Consider the following 26,238-nt stretch of genomic DNA (forward strand, 5'->3'; position numbering starts at 1 on the left):
AGAATTCTGGTTATTGTAGTTCAACCTGAATAGTCAAACCTCATGATACTCAGCAAAATACCGTATAAATATACAAATATTTAATGTATGGAATTGGACTAGAATTTATGCAAATATCACTACCAGACATTTCAATTGTACTGAACCAAAAAAAAAAAAGATTTAGTTTCTTTAAGTCGGGTGAAATGAACTCACTAAATATTTACCATGACCAGGATGTGATATGCCGCCTCCATCACTTCTGCTGGGGCGGGAATATCCTGTGTGTGTTTGCGTGATTGCGTGTGGCCACTAACTCCCGTCAAGATGGCAAAGTTATCATGGGACGCACAATAGTACCTTAGCTAACTTTCGCATCTGTATGTGAGACACCTTCACGATTACAATCTCAGCCGTCTGAGGTCAGTGGACACAGACTGAGGGGGTTTGAATGGACGCTTGTGAATCAAATGCAAAGCTTAATAGGAAATGTAGTGGTGCTAAAGTGTCTCGCCTGCATGGCGAGATAGTGTGAACATTGTTTTTATAGAATCTAAGTTAACAAACACGTATTTGAACCTTTAATTTAATTTGTGCATAGTGCTTTGGAGAAGAACGTGGACTCATGCATGCCTTGTTAAGTAGCTATTGTGCAGATATAGATTTGAAGAAGAACAACATCCTTTTTTCTAAATACACACTTTATTGATCCCGCAAAGGAAATTGTTATGCTACAGTAGCATATCACCTGTGATTTGTTTGTGTGTTGCTACCATCACATTCAAGATGAAATTATTGTTGAAATAGTGAAATGTCTCCCTTTGAATATTTTGTGTTTTCTATGTTCCAGTTTGCATTGATTTTGATATTCGAGTCATTACATTCTGCAGGTCTAACAGTCTACTTTGTAGATCCACTGTGGGACAAAATGAATCTCGCTCTCAGTGAGCTCCTGGTGTGCTGCAGAGGGCTGGACAGTGACAAAGCCACAGAGAGGAAGGTAATACACAGACAATCAATGGAAGGAAACTTATTTTGCCATGCTGTCAGCCCTATACTTTATCGCTTGTGATGTGCCCCCCTTTTGTGCCACCAGAAAGAAGCGGAGCGCTTCAGGCGGCTTCTTCAATCTCCACAGACGGTACAAGAATTGGACCTCATTCCAGGATCTAAAGCTAAAGGCTCTAAGCAACTCACATGGGATGCCGTTTTCAGGTATCCTGACTCTGCACTTTTGCTTTATAGTTGCACATAAACAGTTATCCATGGAAGATAATGCTTCTTGTTTTTACACACATTATCAAGCTAAGGTGTTGCTTTTTTCCTCTTTCACCAGCCTGCCTTTCAGTCTTATCTTCCTACTTTCGCTGTAATTTTTTTTGCGTAAACAAGAGTTTGGCTTCAGTTAGATTCCAAGGTGCTGTGATAAATGAAAACCTTCTTCTCTGTTTTGCATAATCCCATTTGTCCCACATCAGGTTCCTGCAGCGCTATGTCCAGAAGGAGACTGAGAACATGCAGTCCGGCAAGTCCAACGTCACGGCAATCACGCTGGCCATGCGGAAAAAGAAGATGGCTGAAACGTGCAGCCTGATCAAGTTCTTCATACGCTATGCAAACAAACGTGAGAGCCCTGCACTGAGCACATCCAGATGTCTGTTGCAATATTATCCAATTTCAAATTAGATTTGAAATCTTTCGTTACTTGACCGGACCGAGCCACCTTAGTTTTTAAAAGTGAAAATACAAGAGTCGTGTTGAACATATTGTGGCGACTGCAGTTAGTGTGTTTGCTCTCCTGCAGGCGGACCTCGTCTGAAGTGCAGTGAGCTGCTGAAACATGTGATGGAGGTCCTGCAGAATTCATACTGCTGTTCAGCTTATGGAGAAAATTACAGCAGCCTCCTTTTAAAAGACATCCTCTCTGTCCGCAAGTACTGGTGTGACATCACTAAACCGCAGTGGCAGAGTCAGTGAGCTGTTTGTTGTCATGGATTGAGTTTGATCTTTTTACATGTTTAAAGTCTGTGAAAAGTACGGATGGTTGGGTTTCTTCTTCCTCGTTGATCCTTAGGTCTTTTGGATTTGTACTGTGACTTGTTCCAGTCGTCATCCAAATCCATCAACCGTGTTCTGCTGAGCAGAGTCATCCACACGGTGGTGAAGGGCTGCTGCAAGCAGACTGATGGATTCAATGACGCTCTGTTTAGCTTCTTCTCCAAAGCACTACTTAATGTCAGGTGAAGCCTTTTTCTGAACATTGAAATACCCTTTACTTGATACTTTTTGCTCTCGTATGTCGATAATGTTCTGGAATTAGCTGTTAGCATGAAAATAAACACCATGCACTTTTTTCCCCCCTTTGAAAACTCCAGGCAGGAGAAACACCTGACCGTTTTGGAGCACCTCATTTCAGCTCTGAACATCTTCCTGAGATCTGCGGCCATGAATTGTAGGATGAGAGCGTGTCGCCTGGGGGAGGAGCTTCTGCCTTCTATACTTTATGTGTGGGCGGACATGAGACCCAACGCACCCCTCAAAGAGGAGATTGTGGAGTTCTTCAACCTGCAGATTCGTGTTCACCACCCTGAAGGAGCCAAGACACAAGATGCAGGTTGAGTGATGCTTCTCTTTTTGAAAAAAAAAAAAAACAGTTGTGGCGAAGCTTTTGCTGTATGTGACATTTGGTATGTGACATACGATTTCTGTCTGCTATTGCAGCTCCGTAGATGTAGGCATGTAAGGTGCCCAGAAGATTTAGTAATAGCTCAATCTATGAGTTTGTGTTATGAAACTGTAAAGCCAACAGAGCTCATACGTATTTTGTGTTATGAACTAGTTCATAACTCAAGTTTCTTGTGCTAAAATGTTGAAAAATGCTCATTTATAGCATAAAAATTAGGAAAAAAGTCAATGTCTGATTTGTCTGATGTATCTGTTTGTTTTTAAAAAAAGAGTTTTTTTTAAGATTTGAATGGTAATTAACTGAAATATGTCAGTCACAGGCATGTTATCCAACAATCAGTAAGTGTGGTGGGTCCATATTTCAGGTGCTCATGCTGAGGACTGGACCAGGTGGCGGAATCTGTTGTACAATCTTTATAACGCTTTGGTCGTAGAGATCAGTCACATAGGCAGCAGAGGGAAGTACGTCACGGGGACCAGACACATCGCTGTCCAAGAAAATCTCATTGAGCTCACAGCTGACATCTGTCACCAGGTTGGAAAAAATCTCTCTTCCTTTAAAATATCAACCACGACAACGTTGGTGCAAAGCAAATAAAACTTTTTTTTTTTGCTGTAGCTGTTCAGCGATGACAGCGACAGCCACATCTTGGAGGTCACCCAGGCTTCCCTGAGAGCCACACAGATGGGCAGTCCCACTCATGGAGCAGCCAGCAAGCGACGGCGCATTGAAATGGGCTGGAAGGTCCTCCGCGACCATCTGCAGCCTCAGCAGAGCGACTTTGATGTCATACCATGGTAAGAAATAGGAAAAAAAAAAGAGTTAGCACTGGATATACTCTTAACTATTTGAAACTTTGATATTTAGCCAAACAAGGGCGTTACAATACCCTATTTTCACGACACAGTTACAGTGGCCAGAAGTATCACGATAGCGATATTATTCTACATTTCTAGAAAATTGGGAAGGAAAACTCCCCTTCCCAGAAAGTTGGCACGTTATGTAAAATGTGAAGAAAGATTGAATGCAACGATTTGCTCATCACATTCAAGATTAGCTAATGTTTTTTTATGCATTAGTAAAATGTCTCCGTCTGTGTTATGTTCAGAATGTAATATTAGTTTTTGAAGGTTTTTATTTTACTGAGATTGTTGATACTTTCTTCCTCTCTTTTAATGATTTAAAAAAATAGGAGATAAGAAATGGTTAAAAAAAAACAGATTGCCATCAATCAGCTTGAATCAAATCAAGATATTATCATAAGTGTATTGTCAACACAATACTGATATTTAATTCTTCGTCTTCATATTACGATTATCACCAATATTCGACATGTACTGTTGTGCCTAATTGAGACGTCGAAGCCCACATTTTTTTCCAGACTGAAACCGTCGAAGTACATCACATAAAAACAGCTTTTCTTCTCTCAGGCTGCAGATCACGGCAGTGCTCACCTCCAAGTATCCCTCCATGGTGCCCAGTCATGAGCTGGTCCCGCTCTTGTCTGTGTTGCACCAGCTGCTGGCGGAGCAGCGGAGGGGAGAGAGGGGGCTGTATGTGCTGCGATGCCTGAGGATGGTGGCCTACTGTCAGGCCCGCTACCCGCAGAGAGCACAGGTCCACAGAGGGGAGCTGAGCAGGCTGTGGGTGCGGATATCGGCCCTTGCTGTACGAGCGGTCAGCTCACCCCAGACCGAGCCCCTCAGCCTCGACTTGCTGGCCTCCATCGTCCACGGGGGGCTGATTAGTATGGACAGAGAGTTCTGGAGGCTCTTCTCTGGATCTGCATGCAAACCCTCCCGGTGAGTACCAGTAATTTCTCAGTACACAACGATCCAGTTTTTTTTTTTGCAGTTTTTAGTTATTTTTTAATTTTTTTTGCAGGAGTGCTGTGCTCTGCTTAGCCCAGGCTATGCTGAAGTATCCAGTCTCAAAAAGTGTCATGTCAAGTTCAGGCTGGGACTGTGCGGGAGTCACAGAGGGATGTGCATCACCTAATATAAAGGAGAGCCTTGTAGCTTGGCTGCTGATGAGTGACCAGAGTGAGGAGGTGGAGGAGAGCAGCAGACCTCACCCCATAGTCTGCAGGTTTGGCTCTGTGTGGCTTTTCCACATTATTTGTCTGACTGTGCGTGGCTTCCTCCTGGTTTGGTATTTTCTTATTGAGGCACGTGAATTGTAATGTCTCAAGATAGTGTACTTTTACATTTAAAAGAAGCTTGTGTTAAAAAGTAGCGTTGCTAACGGATTGGACTTTAATTGTCGCTCATATTGTACAGAATATATTTGAAAACGTTATTTTGTTACCGTTTGCAGAGACTTTCCTCACAATCTGATAGCCAGCATTTTGGTTTCACTGACTTTGAAAGACACGAGAGCTGGCCTGAAGTTTCTCCTGGGTGCTGATGGAGCGAAAAGGTAGAAATAGTTGTCTTTGTCTCTTTATGATAAGAAATCTGCCCTCATTTTTTCAGAGTTAATTCTTTCTTGAATTTCTGTCTTCTTCGCACTCACCAATGTGACATTTTGGATTCAGAGTGACCCTTTTTTATCATTTCTGTTTTATTCAAAGTGCCTTTTTTCAAGAACAAGTGTCACCTGATGCCAAAGACAACCTGGAAGAGATTGAAAGACTGTACCAGCAGTTCAGCTTCAACACACTGCCGTCAGATGTCCGAGGTTCTGACGAAGAGTCGGTGAAGACGGCAGCAGCAACCTGTCAGTTTGCCGCTGTCCCCGGCCTCAGACACCGGCTGGAGCAGTCTCTGCTTTCCATGGCTGACAATCTGCTCAACTGCTACTCTCCCGATGTGAGTAGAGGTTGCTGTGTTGGTGTGTGTTTAATGGGTCGGTGCAGCCCTCACTGACAAACTGCCATTTATTCCGCAGTCTCAGTCCACGCCTCCAGAGTGCCTGGTGCGATGTTTCAGTCAGCTGACCGGGGTTCTGGCAGGTTATGTCTCAGTTGGGCTTCTGACTGAAGAGGAGGCCTGTGGCTCTCAGCTCTTCACTAAAGCAAAGGTGTGCGTTCGGTTTAGTGCATTTCTACCTTTTGTGTGTGATGTAGTCACGTGAAAAAGAAATGATCGCACTTTAAATGCTAAGGTTATAAGTATAGAGAGTCAGGACGTAACTAAAAATCTTCTGGCTGTTGCCTGGTTTTAAAATTGGATAAATATAAGCTCCGATCGACAACAGGGGATATACCGTGTCATACTTTATTCAACAAGCTTGTCGAACCACATTTAGCAGTAATGATTTGAAGTAATATAGTTCTGCACAACGCTGTCAGTCACTCATGTTGTTGTGGAGGAATTTTGTTCCACTCCTCTTGGCACTACGGCCAATCATCTGCACTTTGGTCTCTTCTGTCCAAAGGATGTTGATTCTGTTTCATATTGACTTACACATATCATTTTATCATTTGATATTCAGTTTGCTAAATGAGGTCTGTAGAGACTGACATGTAGCTCTTGGGTTTTTTTGGTCATTTCTTTGAGCAGGGCACAGTCTGACCTTGAGGGGAGGAACTTGTTGGGATGTCCACTCCTGTAAAGTTTGGCAGTCTTGAATGTTTTCCACGTGCAAATAATCTTTCTCATTGTTTAACAACAGACTCCAAATTGTTTGGAAATGGCCATATAACCCTTTGCAGATTGATTGGCAGACACAATAGCTTCTCCATCATCACTGCTGATGTCTTTCCTCCTGAGCATTGTGGTGAAACACAGCTAACGGCCTGCTTTTATAGAGGTGGTTGCACTTACAGTTTTCAGTGAATTGAGTACATTCAATAGGCAGCACCTGGCTGCTTCTCACCGTCTTTATTCTTGTGGAAGCAGAAAGGGACTTTTTCACCCACTTCTTCTGCATTCTGACTCAGTTTTTGTTTAATAGTGACACGGTGTAACATGTCCCGCGTTGTCGTTCTTCTGAGGTTGTGTTCACCTCATTTTAATAACTGGTAAAGACCAGATTATTGGTTTTATAACACCCTGATTAATAAAACTTTTGAATTGGAAAAAGGGTGCACTTTCTTTCACACGTGACTTTTGTACTCTGCTACTTAAAAATTGAAAGTGGATGTTACATTTGAAACTGTTGTGATGTTTTTGTTACCAGGCCTTGGCCCAGGAACTCAGTGGGTTTGTTTCTGGTGTGAAAGTGAAAATGACCGAGGAGGGGACCATGTCCACACTGGGATCTGTAATGAGACTTTGCACACAGTCCACCAGTAGAAAAACCAAGGTGACAGAACCCATCATCGTGAAACGGAGCCGATATGTTGCTCAATATGGCAGCTTTTGATTTATCAAGTCAAGTTGAACAGATTCAACAGCTCAACTGCTTTGCTCGTTCCTCCACAGGATCCGGTTTGTCACATCTCCTCTGGTTTGTTTATGATGACTCTACCAGCCAGCCTCCTCAGCGAGCTGGCGGAAATCTGCAAACTGCTGGTTAGAGACAGTTCGACTGGATGATATCACAAATTTTAGATTATGTGAAAGTAGCATTCTTAATTTCAAGAACAGGGAGCCACTTGCTGAATTAGGCTTCCTCCCCTTTATCTGCAGCTAATCAATGTTTCTAAGAGAGCTACTGCTGTGGTCGAGGACGAACATATGGATGATGACTGGGAAATGACCAGAGCTCAAACAGCCGGGGACAATGTTGACCTGTTTGATGATGACGAGGAGTGCCACAGCAGCACGAATGGGACCCACAGACTGACGGGAGACAACGCCGACACCTCCTGTGGCCAAGGTACAAGGAGACCGTGTCTTTAAGAACATGTTGTTGATGTTCCTCAGTTCCTTTTTTCATTTAATGTTGTGTGTTTTCCCAAAGAGCCAAACTCATATAGACCTCGGTCATCCTGTGAAATGTATTACAAAAGCAATGTTTTAGTGTAGCATGACTCGGCGCTGATTTCTTTCGTTTGAATTATGCCATGCATGTGAGCCATCAGTGTTAAAAAAGCAGACTCTTTGAGTCATGATGTGTAAGGCCATGCTGATCCAAGTCTGCCTATGTGCCAACAGTGGGAATGAAGCAAAAACGGGCACAATGTGTTTTTTTTTTTTGTTTGTATCAGCCGGACAACAATGAAAATGCTTGTGAACGATCCTTGGTTCTGTTCTCTGGCAGGAGCAAAAAGCCTGCTCGCAGAGGACTATCTGGCGCCGCAGGACCTCGCTCTCCTTGCGGTCTTGGAGTTCCTCTGTGCGTGCGGCTCAGTCCAGCCCATCCACAGCCTGCTTTTCAAACCGCAGGAGGTGCGGCGCAGGCTGCTGCTGCTGGTGGAGCCCATCAGCTTCAGCAAAGCCCTGCACCTGAATATGGTGGGTAGTGGCCATGGCGAGCAAAGCTTGCAGGTGGTGACGAGGCTTTAGCTGCTCAACTCGTAACGTCCGACTCTCTTGCAGTACCTCGTCCTGCTGAAGAAGCTTCCTGCTGAGGACTCGCTCTCTCCGGAGGAATTTGATTTGCTGCTCCGTCCTCTGGCGTAAGAAAACGCTTAGCGTATGACAACGTCCACGGTTTGATTCGTCCAACATAAGCTAACAGGTCTGTGTTGTGAATAATTTGTCGTATCTGTTGCTGTGTTCACAGGGACCTGTGTTCTTTGTATCGTCAGGACCAGGAGATCTGTGCTGCTGTGCTGCTCAGTTTGTTACCCTCCATAAAGTGTCTGGGGAAAACTCATCACAGGCCTGAGGAGATGAAGCATGTCCAGGGACCTCTGCTACAAGTGTTGTCTGGCTTCTGGTTAGGAGTGCCACAAACACACGACTGTCTTGCCTTTAGACTAGATATAGCTAAATTTATACTACAATCAAGTCGTCAATTAGTTTTTATTTTTTTTAGTCACGATTTTGGAAGGGTTAGCTACAGACAGACTCTATGAACATTTAGCATTGTCTTCAGCACTTACACTTATGCTTTCTTGCCCGCTGTCCTATTTTTCAGCTTCCTGAGTGAGACGGGGAAATGCGTGGCGACTGTGCGAGCTGCTTTAGTGCAGTGTCTGGTTGCTTTGCTCGAGGTAAACTCTCAAAGGCATTTCCTGCAAAACGGTCCCAGCATTTTAATCGCGCTCATTACAACACCTGCCAGAACAGTTTAGTTTAAAACTTATGAGTTAATCGCCAAAAACCGAGGTTAGAGAGTTGTTTGCTGTTTTTGACACTCTCCCTTGCTTAGGCTGATCCACGCTGTAACTGGGCAGTCTTGAGCCTCAAGAGAGCTGACGCAGAGGAAGACCAGCCAGTGTCTTCTGTCCTTTCTTCTCACCTGGCGGATGCCCACCACCAAATCCGCATGCTGGTTGCTATATCAGTGGAGAGGTATGCATCAGCAGGCTGACAACTGTCACTAGAAATGCTGAAATCAGATTAAGATGGATAGACAGATGGATGCGAATTATTATTATTATTATTATTATTATTATTATTATTATTATTATTATTATTATTATTATTATTATTATTATTATTATTATTATTATTATTATGTGTATTAAATCTGAACATAGAGTTGAGGTCGGAAGAATGATGACATAGGATAAAAGAAAAAATCCCAGCTCCAGACCATGATGCTACCAGTACCATACTTAGCAGTTAGTACAGTGTTATTGGGGTTTATTGCCTCACCTTCGGCCTCCAGACATGCCTGGGGTCATGGTAGCCATCTGATTGTAAAAGATTCCTTCAGAGGGCTTTTTTTTGTCAATAATAAGAAGTTATGAGGTATTGGCGACGTCTGCAAACAATTTGGGGACTCAAGTACCACTGAATTAATCATATAAGTGTTGTATGAGTGTTTCTGAGGTTGTATGTATAATAATGCAAGTTCAAAAACCCACATTACATTTAAACTTGTACACAATGTTTTAGTCTCTTAAACATGTGTTATACAGCCACGCTGCTCATAAAACTGTCCTTCTTACTACTATAATATCTTAACACTGCTGTTTTGCTCGTCTGTGTCTAGGCTCTTTCTGGAGATGAGGCCAGAGCACCCAGACAAAAGGAAAATGCTGCCACTAAAACACCAGCAGGCAGCTTTTGAGAACATTTACCTGAAGGCTCAGGAGGGCATGAGGTTCCCGGTAAGATCACGTTGTGCCACCACACGTCCACAACTGTGTATGTTTTATGCCTCTGTGCCCCTTTTTGCACTTTCCTCACGCTTTCTCTGTCCTCGCATGCGTTATGGTGTGACTGTTAACAGAGAAGCAGCTCCTCAGAGGACCAGCAGGATGAGGCGTTCAACCGCATGGCCACTCTGCTGAAGAGTTTGTCCGTTGTGCTGTGCTGTAGCCCAGTGTGTGAAAAGCAGTGTCTGTTTGCCCTCTTCCAGTCCTACAAGGAGAATAACATTGAGGAGCAGCTCATTAAAAAGGTAGCAGGTCTCCATGCAACCTTGTTTGCATAACTGATTGATTATTTGACTGAGTTTTGTGCCTTTTTGGCCTTTACATAAGCTGTAAAACAATAATCCCACTGAAAGCTCCAGCTGTCCCTGTTTTCATCACAGATGCTGTGCAGTGTGTCCAAGGTGCTGGGCTACAGGAATGTGAAAACATTTGTCAGCTCTCATCTCTACTACTTGGTAGCTGAATGGCTCGCACAGAGACAGTCTGATGACCGCTACACTCTTGGATCTTTTCCCTACAGTCTGCTGGATCACGAGACTATCAAAGATTTTTATAGGTGAGAAGAAATGTTCCCATTTCCAGGTTTTCACTCTGCATGTATTTATGTAACTAATTCAGGCAGTATTATCAAGTTTATGAAGGTAATGGTGAATGAACATCCCTCTCTTGCATCCTGATAGCTCTTCCTACCAGGTGCTGATTCCCCATCTGGTCTTCCTGGATGACTTCGAGCAAGTAAAGTCGATCGGCAGATGTCTCGAGAAGGACTGGAAACACTTACTGGCCGATTGTTTCCCCAAGATTATGGTCAACATCCTGCCGTACTTTGCTCTGCCCGGGCAGGATTCGCATGTAGCACAGCAGAGAGAGAAGGCCCACAGAGTGTACGACCTGCTCAAAGATTCCAGCTGTCTGGGCAAACAGGTAAAGGCAGCTGTGGAGCAGCAACAGACGTTACATTACTCGCTCCATGGCTGGTTTTTCTGAATGCATCTGTGAAAGTCATTTGTAAGCCAGTCGATGCAGAAATAAGCCACTAACCCAGGATGACAAACATACCTGTGATGGCAATAAAAGCTTTTGCTCCTAGAACTTCTTTTTTTCACTTGTTTCCCAGATGGAGGAGAAGATTGAAGGAACTTGGAGCTTATATCCTAGCTAAAACTTTGCTCATGTTCTCAAATGATAAACATGGGAGAGACAACAGTTTAGATCAGACTCAGAAAATGGATCAGACAGTTTTTCTTTCCCACTTTAGGTGTAGATATGGATATACATTATACCTACAGGGAGTAAATCTGACTGGAAATGTTAAACTAAAGCTACGTCTGCAGTGCAAATGGAGGAGGACTGTTGAGGTTTCCAATAGTTTTACTGTGACACATTTTCAAATGCGTTCCCAGGAAATTGACAACCTGATCCACAATAACCTGGCAGACATTGTGGTGGAGCTGCTGATGACTCTGTATGAAGGAGGTGGAGCTGGAGGAGACCTGAAACGTTTTATTGGGTTAGTTAGTTCAAACGTACCATTTCATTCTTCACTTTCTCTTTTCGTTGATCTTAAGTCAGGTAGAATATACAGTTAAATAGTTTTTTTTTATGCCTCTCAGAGAGTTGGATCCTGTACCAAATCCACCATACTTCAGCTCTCAGGTCATCAAAGCTACACTGGACTATCTGAGCAAGTGCCACAGTGCCAACCACAAGTCGCTGGTCACCATTCTGTCAAAAACCCCGGTACAGTGTGTCATTCTTTGCATTTATTGATGTTTTATTGTGTCTTGACATCAATCCCCTTTTGTTGTGTGTGTTCCCTCGGCTCTATACAATGAAGCTAAAACTCCTCTTTGCCGTAGATTTCCATCCAGAGGATTCTGCTGGCCGTGTGTGAAAGAGCGGCAGAGACGACCAACAGCTATGAGCGTCACCGCATCCTCCTCATGTACCATTTGTTTGTCAGCCTGTTGCTCAGGGAGGTGAAGGAGGGTCTGGGAGGAGCCTGGGCCTTTGCGCTCAGAGACATCATCTACACTCTGATTCACCATATCAACAGCAGGTTGGTGCCGACACTCGCATGGAAATTGCGTCTATATTCTGTATATCACCAGAGGAATAAACGCAAACTGAACCACGACGTGTTCCTCCGGACTCCAGACCTCTTCAGTGTGATGAGGTTTCTGACCGAAGCCTCTCTCTGTGCTGCGACCTGCTGGCCTCGGTGTGTCGGGCTGCTCTGCAGTTCTGTGATGACGCTCTCGACTGCCACTTACAGGTCATAGTGGGGACTCTAACTGCTCAGGTGACCAGTCGACCCTCTATCTCACAGCAGGTAAGAGAAAGGATGTTTTTTCAAGCTCCTGTTAAGTTAGTCCATTAATTACCGGTACGAAGGCATATCCTTTCCCTTTGTTTTAAGCACGACTCAGATCTTAACAACTTAATTCAAGCATACATTGCATTGAAACAGTAATTATGTATCATCTACTAAAAGTGTAGACGAATGCACGCTTGGTCTGGTCCGAGTGTTGAAATGTGAAGATATCTGCTTCATATGACATATCTGTCCTTGACTTAATTAAAAATATCAGAATATAACAAATCACATTTGGATATGTGAGTCAGCAAAAGTTGAGACATGTGGCCTCCTTTCCACACGTGTAAGCCTCCCATTTCAATTTTGAATTCTCTTTTGCCCTCGAGGTGCTCAATCTGCTGCAGTTTCTAATCATAGAAAATCAGCAGAAGTTAAAAGGAGCCATCAGCAGGTTGGAGCCTTTTCCTGATATCCCTGAATTTAGGCAGCTGCGATCCGTCCAGCACAAACTCAAATACATCACCGGCAACTTCACACTAAGACAGGTAACTGCAACCAACATGCATGCTCCTCATTTCTCTGTATTAGTTGCAGTTGTGATGGCTTAAGTATAAAAAGCTCAATTTGCTAATATCCTGTAGGTAAACTGCTGTTGTTTCCCTCTTACAGGAGATAGCACATTTCCTGTCAGTGGCGTCCTGTGACTCCTTACCTCTGACCAGGCTCGAGGGGCTAAAGGAGCTGACCAGACAGCTGCATCACAACAAGGGACAGATCCGAGAGCTGCTCAAAGAGTGCCATGGTGTGATGCTAGCAAAACAGTCTTTGCACAAAAAACAAACTGTACAGAAATGAGCTTTGGTTAGCTTAATGTTATCTATTCGTTGTCCCTCCATAGCTGACCCCACTGACAGTGTGCTGGTGAAGCTCATCCTCAGTCTGCTTCAGCTCTGCAAGCTCGCCACCAGTCACCCAGGAGGAGCCGACATTCTTGGTATGTAATCAAGTCGCTTCTAAAGCAGCCATATGCTAGCTTGGCAACTATGAGGTTTTGTGGGATTTATATTAAGCTCAAACCTTTTACTGCAGAGGCAGCAGGCAGCTGTCTGGGAGAACTGGGTCCAGTTGACTTCTCCACCATCGCCCTCCTCCACGGCAGAGACCCCCTCTATGAAAAGGCCGTGTCTCTCTTCACCTCCACTGAGTCGCAGTGTCTCTACATCATCCTCAACTGCATGAACGACGCGCTCACACAGCGATGGTACAGAGAATGCTGCAGATCCGCCTTTTAAACGTAGTTGTCTGTGGAAACATGTGGCGTTATATCACTGTTATTCTCTGCCAGCATTGAGGTGAGGCGAGCAGCAGCTCAGTGTGTGAAGAACATCCTCGCCACTCAGTCCGGGGTCGACTTCTGGGACCAACACAAAGACAACAGAGACCCTATGCTGGCTTACCTCAATCCCTTCAGAATAGCCAAGAATAAGGTGGGTTAGGGATGTTATCACGTCATGTATTTTACCTTCTCTTGTGTGTTAAAGTGCATATTTGAGTAAGCGTTGTTATTATTGACCCCGATCAGGTGGCTGCTGGAAGTGCTGAGGAGAGTTTGGAGGCTAAGAGGAAGCTGGAAAGCCAGGAGTTCTGGATTCCCCAGACAGGCAGTCACAAGGCCTGGCTGAAGGCTCTGTGCACAGCCTTGCTGGACAGCGGAGGGGTCCGGAGTGAAGCGCTGCTTCTGTCGCGAACACTGTGTCAAGTGAGCTTACTGAAGTCTTTTTCTTTCATTGCACACTGTATGTCACCCAGTTTCAGTTGAAATCCATCTGCTAATCAAATTCCACGCCAGATCTCTCCTAATTTGGCCCGTCTGTCTCCAGGTGAGGGTGGACTGCTGTCAGAGGTTGCTGCCCCTCGTCATTCACTCCATACTTCTGGATGATTCCAGCGGCTCGTGGAGGGAACTGCTTTCCTCCCACATTCAGGACTTCTTCAGCTTCTGTTCTAGAAGTGCTCAGGCCACCAGCCGATCCGCCACACCTCTCAACTCTGACTCCGGTATTTTTGTGCCTACGACAGAACTAAAGATATATACGCCTTGAATGATAGCTGTCATCACATTTGTCATGTTTGCTTTTTTTGTTCTTTTATTTGCTCCCAACAGAGTCCGACACTGCCAGTCAGGGCTTGTACGACAAGACATCTCTGCGTACCATGCTCGCTGTTATCGACTATCTGAGACATCAACAGAGACCGCTGAAAGCTGACAGGTTTGTAATAATATCGTAATGACATGCTGCTGTCCCTCCTGCAGTGATGCAGATCTGATGTTGATTAAAGTAGATATTAAGGAACTTTTCATTTTCTATTTGGACCTGCTTTTATCTTCACCAAAAACGACATGCAGCATGTGCAAATTGCCTTTGATATGATCTCCAACATCCTTCTCGTAGTAACTCCTGTGGCACGGTGTGTGACGCAAACTTCTGGCTTGACCTGAACTATCTGGAGGTGGCCAAAGCTGCTCAGTCGTGCTCAGCTCACTTCACCGCCCTGCTGTACACTGAGATCTATGTAGACAAGCTCAAAGCTAACATGGAGGAGAGCCACAGGTACGCAAAGAGGCCTTTTCTACTTATATACCATATTTGAACATTACTTTTTTTCTCATCCATTTCTCTCCTTTTAATCAACTTGTTGAACAACTTTGCAGAACAAAGTCGAGAACGACACGCAAGCTCACTTTTGAGGAGAACAGCCAGAGCTTCACCATCTCCAGTCTGACTAACAAGAGCATGGAAGACACCAACTTCAGTCTGCAGGTCTGTCTTGCATGGTGGATGCGTTTTTGCATGAATGAATATGTTCTACGCCCACACTGTAAAGCAGCTGGGCACTGATATTCAGTTATTTCTACAATTATGACCCACGTTCACCTGAAAATGACTCCCTCCTGATGTGTTGATAGGAGCTGCTGATCGAGGTGTATCGCAGCATCGGGGAGCCTGATAGCCTGTATGGCTGTGGAGGAGAGACGATGACCAGTCCGCTGACGAGGTTTAAGATCACTTGATAAAAGAAGCCATCAGATCTTTGTCATTATCAGTGTTGATAGGTCAGTGTTGTTTTGTTGCTCTAATGTGCAGGATTCGAACCTATGAACACGAGGCCATGTGGGGAAAGGCCCTGACCTCATATGATCTTCACTCTACTCTGCCTGAGGTCACTCGACAAATAGGTATATTGGAGGTAGGACGGTTAAAGCTGCACAAAATTAGAACAAAATTAATTAATTAACATTAATATTGACGTCTGCTTAATCTGGATGTTTTTTTTTTTTTTGTTTGTTTTTACAAATGTGTCATCAGGGCCTGCAAAACTTTGGTCTTGGCAACATCCTAGCCACCTACATGAGAGGTCTGGAGAGTGAAGGGGTGGAGTGGGGAGCCGAGCTCCGAGAGCTCCGCTTCCAAGCAGCCTGGAGGAACACCCAGTGGGACTGTGAGCTGTCAGAGAGGTGAGGGAGGGGGATTTGTGTTGTGGCTGTTGCGTTTGCCTCGTTCGAAAGTATCTTTTACTTTGTACCTTTTTATTGTTTTCTCTCTGAATATGTTTCGCTGTGTAAGGAGTGAGAAATCCAATCCCGGCTTCCACGAATCTGTGTTTTGTGCCCTGCAAGCACTGAGGGACAAAGAGTTCTCCGTATTTGATGAAACTTTGAAACAAGCCAGGTGTGGTGGAAACATCAAATGACAAACATAAAAAAAATTGACTCGGACTTTATGGGATACACTCAACTATGTGCTTGTGCATTTCTGCAGGGGTGCTGAGGTGGAGGAGCTCTGCAGAGGCAGTCTGGAGGCTGTTTCTTCTCTGTACCCGGCCCTCAGAAACCTGCAGAGCGTCAAGGAGCTGGAGGATGTTAAACAGCTCTTCTTCAGGTGATTTAATCTGTTAAAACACAGTAAAAACAGAGTGCAAGGATGCATCAGCGGGAGGTATTTGATGCCAGTGTTTAATGTACTTTTACAGGCCCTTTTCTGATATGGTTTTGAGTGAAGTTTGCAGCCAGTGGCGGCAGCACTCGCAGCTGCTAAGGGACAGCGACTTTTCTGTGGTGGAGCCCATTCTCACCGTGCGCTCTGTGGCCCAGCAAACCCTGTTATCCAGGTTGGAAAACCCCGACAACATCGCGTACCTCAGTTCTGTGCTCACAGATCACCTCATGGAGCTCTGCCGATTGGCTCGCAAGGCTGGAAATACTCAGGTAGCATCCACGTGTGCCCATGTGTTATCAGATTTAAGGCAAGGTGTGCTTTATGTTGCTGTGGAACTTTTCAGCACGGTTTCTACAAAGTACTTAAAGTGTTATGACTGCCGTCCAGCTTGCAGAGCGCTCTGTCCACCAAATGAAGCAGCACGGCAGTGGAGGGACCTGGGTGTCACTCCCTGTGTCGCCATGGCAGCTGGAGGAGGCCCAGGTTTTCTGGGCGAAGGGAGAACAGGGTCTGGCTCTGGGTCTACTGAGACAGATGATACACAACCTTGAGGAAAAGGTCAAACACAGCTGCACAATCTCGAATGAAACGGCTCAGAAAAAGGGCAGATTTAACTTCATTGCATTGAAAACCATATTTGGTTTAAATATGAAAAATCGTAGTACCTTTTTAACCTTAAAGTCAGCATGTCTAAAGGCTCGATCAAACTGTCGTCTTGCTGCGTGTGTGTTGGCCAGGTGGATTTCAATCCTGCTTTGACGCCGCTCTACACCGAGTGCCTCAGGCTGTGTGGTAACTGGCTGGCTGAGACCTGCCTGGAAAGTCCTGGAGTTATACTGGAGAACTACCTGGAGAGAGTAAGAGGACGCGCACGGCTTTATGAACAAAACACTCTGCCTTTCAGTTGAAATGTTTTCACACGTCTGAGTGTCCACAGTTCTTTTAAAACGTGGCTCCAGAGCAGAGCTATTGCTCTGATAGGAAAATACTCGGAAGATATCGAAGGGTCTCTCTCTTCTAGGACACAAACAGGAATCTCAGAAAGGTGTAAAAGAGACTAATATATGTAATTTTCCACTGCCCTGAAGTATACACATATAGTATGAGCAGCCCTCAGAGAAACGACTCGTTATCCATCAGCCAGGCAATATTTGGCCACCCGCACTCATACATACTCATACAATCACACGCATGAATAATTTATTTGTCCAGATGAATTAGGAGTAGGCGAAGACATAGATATTACATTTCTGCAAGTTTACTGTTTATGTCCTCTGGCTCAGGCAGATTCATATAGTCAAAATGAAATAATTCATATATATGCGTGTCTTTATCACCAGCTGCACGGCTCAGCGAATCGGGTCGCCCTTTTTCTGTGGGGTATTTTCTTTTTAGTTGTGTTTGTGTTCTTTTTTTCATCTTTACCTTTTTACACTGCTTTTTCTCTTGCTGACGGCACTCTTTTGCGTGATCTTTTAGGCCGTAGAGGTGATAGAGGGTGAGTCGGGGGCCCAGGACCCGAGGCTCCAGAGCCAGCGGACAGAGGCCTTCTTGTCTCTGGCCCGCTTCTCTGACGCTCAGTACCAGAGCATCGACAAGTACATGAACTCCTCCGAGTTTGAGAACAAGCAGGCGCTGCTGGAGAAGGCCAAGATGGAAGTGGACTTGATAAGGGAGCGTAAAGTGACCTCCAACAGGTTGTTTTCCCCCTTTAGCTCCACAGCTTAGTGATTTTTGCGTGCGTGATAAACTTTGAAGAGGAGCAATCTTGAGTCGCTTTGAAGGTGTGGTTTCCTGCGGTATTACTCCACAGGTACACAGTGAAGGTGAAGAAAGAGCTGGAGCTGGACGAAAAGGCCCTGACCAACCTCCGAACAGACAGACAGCGCTTCCTGTGTAAGGCGGTGGAGAACTACATCCAATGTCTGGAGCAAGGAGAGGAGCACGACACCTGGGTGTTCCGCCTGGCTTCGCTCTGGTTGGAGAATGCCGACATTAAAGTTGTGAACGACATGATGAAGGTTAGTGAAACATCGGAATGGCTTAATGCTGCGCTTGAGCTTGTGATAAAAGCCACCACATAAAACGGAAGGTACTTTCAAACTGTTCTGTTTTACAGAAAGGAGGGAAGCAGATCCCATCCTACAAGTTCCTGCCTCTCATGTATCAGCTGGCTGCTCGCATGGGAACCAAGATCGCAGCAGGCGTCTCCGAGGACACGGGCTTCCATGATGTTCTCATTGACGTAACACGGCACTTAATCCGTTTTCAGTAACAGCTGCTCAAAACGAGTCTGATGACTTTCTCGATGATAATTTAGCTGTTTCTTTGAGCATAAACACTTGTTTATTGTCTGTTAAACTCCAATGATCCCACTTACTTTATACAGATAAAACTACAGCAAGGGAAAATGTTCTCCTGCTGCTTCATCCTTTTCTTTTTCCTATTCCTGTAGCTTATTTACAGAGCATCTTTGGAGCACCCTCACCACACGCTCTTCATCATCTTCGCCTTGGTCAACGCCAACAAAGACGAGAGCTTTTGCAGAACCCGACTGTCTAAGGGCGCTCCACGGCAGCCCTCGCCATTCGACCTGGTGAGGCTGACGTGAAACGACGTTAAACCCGACTAACATTTCTACGCGCGTTTCATTTGGACGAATGACTCCCTGTGTTCATGCAGACCAAAGTAAAACAGCCTGAAACCACATTTGGGTTTTTGTGAAAAACCAAAAAAATGTTGCACATTTTCCCAAAAAGCTCGTGTGCACGTCTTTTCTATCCGTGACAGCATGTTTATGTTGAGTGCAATTTTCTGCTGGCCTTTGTAGCAAATCCTGTCACTGTTTAATTTGATGCTATGCAGCTGCACAGCATCCTCTTATTGCCCTTTGGTGTTTGGTCTGTTTTGGTCATCGCTGTATTTTATCTCTTCGCTGCCCCGCGGGCTATAAAAGCAGCACCGAAGATGAAGCTCTAACAGTGTTTGACTTTTTTTTTTTAATCTGAAGTGTTCTGCTAGATAAAATCATGACTCTAATATTTTTTTTTTTTACAGCCGTTGCTTTTGTTCTTCAGTACTTTAATTTCCAGTGTTGTTAGTTGGTGAAATGATAACAAAAAAGAAAAGGTCCACGTTAAGCTCCTTTCATCATCAGTTGTCTTTAGAACTTTTTAAACACCACATTCTCTTCTTCGCGTGCTGACGCAGGAGCGTTCAGACGTGGCTCTGAAGATCATCAGTGCGATCAGGAAAAAGCGAGGCGGGATGATTCGGGGGATTGAGCGTCTGTGTGATGCCTACATCACTCTGGCCTATATGGATGCCAGCAGGCACAAGACTGAGAAGAGTGAGTAGAACATAAAGAAAAAATATGGCAAGATTCCTGAGACTTTGTTTAAGTCAAATTGAATGTAATTCCTACAATAAAGCTGATCTTTTATTGTTTTTGTAATGGTTCTCACAGTAAACACATTTAGAGCAAGGTGGTTGGCAACTTCAGGAGATAACTTTTTAAAATGTCTGGCTGTCTCCTGTCTATCCATTTCAGAGGCGATTCCCATCCCTGCCGATCAGCCCATCATGCAAATCAAAGCCCTTGATGAGGTTGTCATCCCAACAATGGAGGTTAAGGTAATACATTATGCAACTTGCCTAAAGCATGGGTTGATCAAGGTCACCTGAGGTGACCGACCCACTGGATATTCTGGTGGAAACTCTCCACCACCAGTTCTTATGATTATTTAATCAATTGTTCGTGTTGGAAATAGGTGGATCCATCTGGTTGCTATGACGACCTGGTGACTGTTAGATCCTTTCTCCCCCACTATCGCCTGGTCGGAGGAGTCAACCTGCCCAAGATCATCGACTGCTTGGGCTCTGACGGCAAGAGCAGGAGACAGCTGGTCAAAGTAAGCATGTGTGTTTGATGGTGTTGGGCGTGTGACACGAAGTGTTGGAAGTACGCCTTTGATGTCACTGATAAGTGCAGCTTAGTGTAGGCACAAATGCACATTTCTGTGTGTCCTCAACTAAACAAATGTGCTCTCATCCCTCATTTAGCTAAAGCTTGACATGTCGCGTGATTAAAAGCCTGACCAAACCTGGCGGGGAAGCTGCTCGCTTCGAACTTGGTTGTTTTAGTTTAAATGAGTTATTTTCCGCTTGGGTTTGGCTGCTGGTAATGATTAATCCTGCGTTTAAAGCCAGACAAACATGCTTTCACACTTTCATGATGAATACACTCTTCAGGAGACAACAGGGGAGGGTTTGCATGCGTGTGTGAGAGTGCATTCGTGTTTGCAGGACTATTTGAAAGACACTTAAAAGCTAATCATTTACCACTTAAGAAATGTGATGGAGAAACTGTTTTTGTTTCTGATCTTGTAAGTATTTTTTTTTTTTTTTTCCAACTCTGTTTTTACAGTTAAACCCAGATTCATGAACAGAGAGTTCACAAAAAAATAATAAAAAAGAAAGATAATTACTTAAATGAAAAGATATACTGGTCTGACTTTGGTTTTAAAGGCATTAGGAGCTGGAGGAACACTTGTACTATATTATGTAGAGGAACTTTATTGTTTGACCGGCGCCACACGCCAAAACACGTAGATCAAACAAAGTTGTCAATATTACAAGTGTTGATTGAAGCCTGACCTCTTTAATACTTTTCACTCTTTGTGCACCCTGGAAGTAGGTGAAGTGGAATCTTTCAGGCTTGTGGTTGTTCACGGAAATATGTCAATTCCAAAAGAAATGCCGGGAATGCCGTGTACAGTTTGAATAAATACATAGTGATTTGCAGAATGGACGATAGAAAACAAATCAAATCAAATATTGAAAGTGAGACAAAAAAAGAAGAAAAAAAAAACGTGTTTCTCTCATTAAAATGTCGAGAACAATTGAACATCAATCTCAGTTTCTTTCTTTTATGAGTGTAACAGCGGTGCAGAAATTGACCGAGGACAGAGTTTTCCAACATTAAAGAAAGATTGTGATCAGGGAGACCAAGATTCTTTACGCCCTCTGGAAGCCAGAAATTATTATAGAAGGTTATGAGACAAACAGAGCACTGTTGGTAGAGTGATTTTGTGTTTTACTGAGACATGTTGTCGAGTAGAGGAACATTTCTGCATTTATGAATACTGAACTGATCGGGAAATATTACTCCAGTTTTCCTCACCACACATCTTGCAGCATAACCTTCGTGTTATTCCGTGTATTTATCTTAAGATTAAAGACACATCCAAGCTAATTTATTTCAAGCAGAATTCTGTCAATAGCATGTTGGTGTTGGTTGTTTGCCCTGCCTTTCATATATTGTACCAGACAGTTTTAGACGTGCAGTTTTCATTCTGTTTCCAATTCATTTCGCTATCCCATAATCGTCCCAATTTCAAACATTCAGATGATTGATGGATGGATCTACATGCCATGTTTAGATCATCTGACACAGGAACGTTGGAAAGAGTACTGACAATGCAATGCTGAACATTAAACAGAAAAATGGAGGATTGATTCTGATAAATCGCATTGCAAATACGTTCTGTAAATGTTTGCAGAGTCACAACTGTACAGTGAAGTGGCTCGCTTAACACTAAAATTTAAAAGTTTGTTGACTGTAAAGATGATAATGATATATAATGGGGAACAAATTCCATTAAAAAGGATTTAGCTTATGTGACTCGTCCATAAGTTGTCAGAGTCCCAGCTAGTTGACTCAGATCTCAGTTAAACTTTCACTTCCTTTCACACCCAACATTCAAAATAACTGACAATAACCAAAAGCTTCACAATCAGATGAACGGCATTCCTTGGTATGACATAATACCTTTTAATGCTCTGTCCTTGTGACCAGGGCCAGGACGACCTGCGTCAGGATGCGGTGATGCAGCAGGTCTTCAGCATGTGCTCCATGCTGCTGCAGCGCAACATCGACACTCGCAAAAGGAAGCTCAACATCAGACGATACAAGGTCAGCGCTGTTTTTTTTTGTTGATTTTGGTTTTTTTTTATGTCAAGAAACGTAATAAATCGGAAACATTCGGCACCGTTGGATAGTTCTTTTGATCTTTGTGTTTATAACTTAGAAATTAGTTTCTTAAAAGGCAGTTTCAAAGCTGCTTTAAACCATTTAACTGCGTTTTGATGGCTTCACACGCTTCCTCCCAGGTGGTGCCTTTCTCTCAGCGCAGCGGTGTGTTGGAGTGGTGCTCTGGCACGGTGCCCATCGGGGAGTTTCTGGTGGACCCCAATAAAGGAGCCCACAAACGCTTCCGGCCTCAAGACTGGACCAGCCTGGCCTGCCGCAAGAGGATGGCGGTAATGATTCAGCAACAATGGTGTCAAAAGAAAACCATACAACACACCTGAGCCAAAACCACAAAGTTCTCACTGGTTTTTTTTGGGGGTTCATCGTTGACTCGGTCTTAGGCCCGAAAAGAATTCTTGCACATTCTGCATAACTGCTCCTGTTTATCCATGTTATCTGCTCCTTACAGGAGGCTCAGAGGCTTGCATTTGATGAGAAGCTCGAGGCCTACAACGAGGTGTGCAAAACGTTTCGGCCGGTCTTTAGGTATTTCTGTATGGAGCGATTCTTGGATCCCGCTGTGTGGATGGAGAAACGGCTGGCTTACACTCGCAGTGTGGCCACCTCGTCTATAGGTACACATCATCAGCACGACGGTGCTGTGTGATCGTGCCAGTTTGTGCTCTATAGATGTAGCATGTTGCATACAAATGTACAGCGTATTGTTATTTTAGTTAAAAGTGTTGACTGTTGGTGGATGGTAGTTTCTTGAAGACAAAAATTCGAAACACGCCAGTTTGTATTAAAGTGCGAATAAACGCAGCATCTACAGCCAAAAAACAGGGCCGAACCATAATAAGAGAAACAGCAGCTGACGTAGTACGGGGCTCCATGGTCTTCTGACATCTTGTCAGTATAAACACAGTATAAACACTAACCAGTGTGACTTCCGAATTTCATCCTGTACCAGGCTGCCCCTGAGGCTGTTTACTGCAGCAGGAACAAGAACTGTTTAAATTTTAAATGAATTATTGGTAACAATGAAAAAAAGAAAAAAATGTGATAAGATGAGCAGATAAACCCAGCTTCACTTTGACTAATTAACTGCTTTTCTGCCACCCCCCCACACACAGTTGGCTACATCGTCGGCCTGGGCGACAGACACATCCAGAACATTTTGATCGATGAACAGACTGCAGAACTGGTGCACATCGATTTAGGTGCTTTTTTTTTTCTTCCTTACTTGTCTAAAAAGACTACAAAGACGTTAACTCTTCCCTTCATCAAATATGGAAATGGAGGCTAACCGCCTGGAATGGAAGGGACCTGTTTTACATTTGTGAGGTTGTATGAAAATCCACTTCCTCTTCATATGTTTTGGTGTTCAGGCGTGGCCTTTGAGCAGGGAAAAATCCTCCCCACCCCTGAGACTGTCCCCTTCAGGCTCTCCAGAGACATTGTGGACGGGATGGGCATCACTGGCGTGGAGGGAGTTTTCAGGAGGTGAGAAGGAGTCGCCTGATTGCATTCCTGATAGCGCTCTACAGTCGCCTGTTTTGCTGTCCTCGTATTGTTGATTTTGTGAATTAGCGGTAATTTCCTGGGTGCGTTAGAGGATATTTCAAAGCCATCCTTTAGATCAGTCAGGTTTCTGTTTCATGTATTTTTTTTATCTTCATTTCTTTGATCGATATGCCATGTCTTTTACATATATTTTCTTGCACTTTTATCACACCAAGTGCAAAGAAAGTACCTTTAAATCACTGTAGAAAATGCAAGATGCTGTACGTGATACATGTTTTTTTTGTTTTTTTTACTGATCAGATGCTGCGAGAAGACGATGGAGGTGATGAGGACCTCTCAAGAAGCTGTGGTGACAATTGTAGAGGTACAGGCAAAATGTGGTTTTCAGGAGAATACTAACGCTTCTTTGCTACTTTTGATTTCAGTCATGTATGAAACAATGACTTTGTCTGCTTTATGTGCTGTGTAGGTGCTGCTGTACGACCCTTTGTTTGACTGGACCATGAACCCACTAAAGGCCTTCTACCTGCAGCATGACGAGCAGCAGGAGCTCAACGCAACACTGGGCTCCACAATGGGAGGCGACGACATCGACAACCATCGTAAATCCAGGTGATTCAGTCGAGGAGGATCTCTAAACCCTCGAGTGGGATTTTTTATCCTTAAATTGCTAAATAAATGCTGTGTCCTCTGAAATCTCTTGCTCATCCGTCCCTCCAGCAGCGACAGCCAGAGCTTCAACAAGGTGGCGGAGCGGGTGCTGCTGCGGCTGCAGGAGAAGCTGAAGGGGGTGGAGGAAGGTACGGTGCTCAGCGTAGGGGGGCAGGTCAACCTTCTCATTCAGCAAGCCATGGACCCCAAAAACCTCAGCAGACTCTTCCCAGGATGGCAGGCCTGGGTATAAACCTCACAGAAGGTACACTTGGACTGGATATGCTCCTGCTTTTGCAAAGATTTTTATTTTTTCAACAGATCAATGCCATTACTGACTTTGCAAATCTGTCTCTGCCAACCTTTGCACTTTAGTATGAAGTCAAAGCAGTAAATTATATGTTGTGTTTCTTGAAGATCGAAACTGAGATGAGCACGGTTTTTTTTTCCAGCAGTGACCTGTAAAGTGCCAAGTCATGAAGGTACAAAACAGACCAGTTAGTTTGGTTGATACCACCTTGGTTTGAAGGATGAGGATGATGTTTGCTTGTAAAGGACGATTTTTATCTGTATCTTTACCAGCTGTATGTGAATGTTTTCTTATTGTCAGCTGAGGTATGAAATGATTATTGTCAGTGACAATATGTTTTGAATGTTTGCTACATTATGCATGGCATATTATCCTTATTCAGCAGGGCTTCTCTACACTTCAGATGTTTAACTTTTACTCGTAAGTTGTTTTAGTGCATTAGCTGATTGAATGTTATGTTGCTCTACAAGGTGTAGAGAGAAGAAGGGAGAATTGCATGTACTGTTTGTACTATTCATCAGCCTCTTTATTCTGCTTTATCACTTTATTTTATTACTTCCCTGCTGCTCTTTTAAAAAAATGACTGTATATTTCAAGGAGTATCAACACATGTTGGTGCAAACATGTTTTCAGTTTAAAATGTGAATAAAAACAGAACCTGATGATTTGCAAATCCTTTAAACCCTACTTTTGTTTTAAATCAGTACAAACGTAAGATGCATCAGGACATGGGACTTTTATTTTTTAACAACACAGTATAACAGTATTTAACAGTATACGCTCCCTCAGAATTTAAAGCAAGCAAAATAAATAAGTTGATACATGAATAAAGAAAATTGGAAGAATGGCAACTAATGACTGGTGAGGCTGTTCGAAAGGGAAAAAATGCCACAGGAGGTTGCAGCTGGAATGTGTAACTTGCATATCTATATTGACCATTACAGGGTCCAGACCCATTGGCAATCTTTGCGATGTGCTGGAGAAGACTTTTCTGTGGACGAAATATTATGACATCGCATTCAATCTAAACAATGCCACAGTGAATACGTGCCACAACATATTAGTGTGTAGATTTTTTTTGGCTGGACAGCATATATATGGATATACTGTATATATCTATAGTTTTAAAAGCATAACCCTAACCCATACTGGCTGATTTAGACAATTTCTTATTCAGGCAAGGTGTTGCTTATTTCAGCAAGACCATGTCATACCACATTTTGCACATATTAAAACAGCATGGCTCGGTAGTAAAGAGTCCAACCTGCCTGCAGTCAACCACTGAAAGTATTTGGTTGTTAAAAGACAAATTCCTTCTCTGAACACTAACTAGCTGCATTTTTTACCAAGAGTGGAAATGGCTCCCTTCATTTAACCTATTACTCACCAACCCAAGAACTGATTGTCTTTGCCTGTATAGAGACCTTTCCAGTGCATACTCATTGCAACGGTTATTCACCACACCACTGATAACACCATCAGGACATTTGGACTAGGCAACAGCTCTTATTGTGCCCGTTGTGTGCTCAGCGTGGAAATTTAACAGAGAGACGCAGTGTAGGAGTGGCTTTAGACGTTCATAC

The 26,238-nt window shown here is 43.8% G+C and overlaps 1 protein-coding gene across 2 annotated transcripts; it reads left to right on the forward strand.

Annotated features, from left to right (window-relative positions):
- The first annotated feature begins 285 nt into the window (after positions 1–285).
- atm (ATM serine/threonine kinase) lies at positions 286–25,374 on the forward strand. Of its 2 annotated transcripts, none has more exons than XM_072392735.1 (63): positions 286–401; positions 870–979; positions 1,076–1,194; positions 1,458–1,603; positions 1,784–1,948; positions 2,054–2,219; positions 2,355–2,593; positions 3,030–3,199; positions 3,284–3,462; positions 4,096–4,467; positions 4,550–4,753; positions 4,982–5,083; positions 5,238–5,475; positions 5,555–5,686; positions 6,788–6,913; positions 7,033–7,122; positions 7,240–7,429; positions 7,814–8,007; positions 8,092–8,171; positions 8,279–8,434; positions 8,636–8,711; positions 8,870–9,012; positions 9,659–9,776; positions 9,899–10,069; positions 10,205–10,380; positions 10,505–10,748; positions 11,228–11,334; positions 11,438–11,564; positions 11,684–11,883; positions 11,982–12,156; positions 12,528–12,686; positions 12,811–12,943; positions 13,040–13,135; positions 13,231–13,402; positions 13,487–13,628; positions 13,724–13,900; positions 14,022–14,199; positions 14,306–14,411; positions 14,595–14,753; positions 14,855–14,963; positions 15,110–15,198; positions 15,288–15,390; positions 15,510–15,658; positions 15,768–15,872; positions 15,963–16,082; positions 16,174–16,408; positions 16,527–16,697; positions 16,877–16,996; positions 17,619–17,836; positions 17,953–18,160; positions 18,259–18,384; positions 18,595–18,735; positions 19,350–19,488; positions 19,690–19,772; positions 19,910–20,050; positions 21,997–22,113; positions 22,311–22,460; positions 22,640–22,805; positions 23,304–23,390; positions 23,559–23,673; positions 23,995–24,058; positions 24,164–24,306; positions 24,415–25,374. In XM_072392735.1, exons 2-63 carry the CDS (start codon positions 908–910, stop codon positions 24,596–24,598), a joined length of 9,282 nt encoding a protein of 3,093 aa, XP_072248836.1. In that variant the 5' UTR covers positions 286–401; positions 870–907; the 3' UTR covers positions 24,599–25,374. The 2 variants fall into 2 exon arrangements, with proteins under 2 accessions (XP_072248836.1, XP_072248837.1); XM_072392736.1 differs by having other exon boundaries at positions 24,418–25,374.
- The last annotated feature ends 864 nt before the right edge of the window (positions 25,375–26,238 follow it).

The sequence above is a fragment of the Leuresthes tenuis genome, unplaced genomic scaffold, assembly GCF_036924035.1.
Source record: "Leuresthes tenuis unplaced genomic scaffold, fLeuTen1.0.hap1 SCAF_9, whole genome shotgun sequence".
Classification (NCBI taxonomy): Eukaryota; Metazoa; Chordata; class Actinopteri; order Atheriniformes; family Atherinopsidae; genus Leuresthes; species Leuresthes tenuis.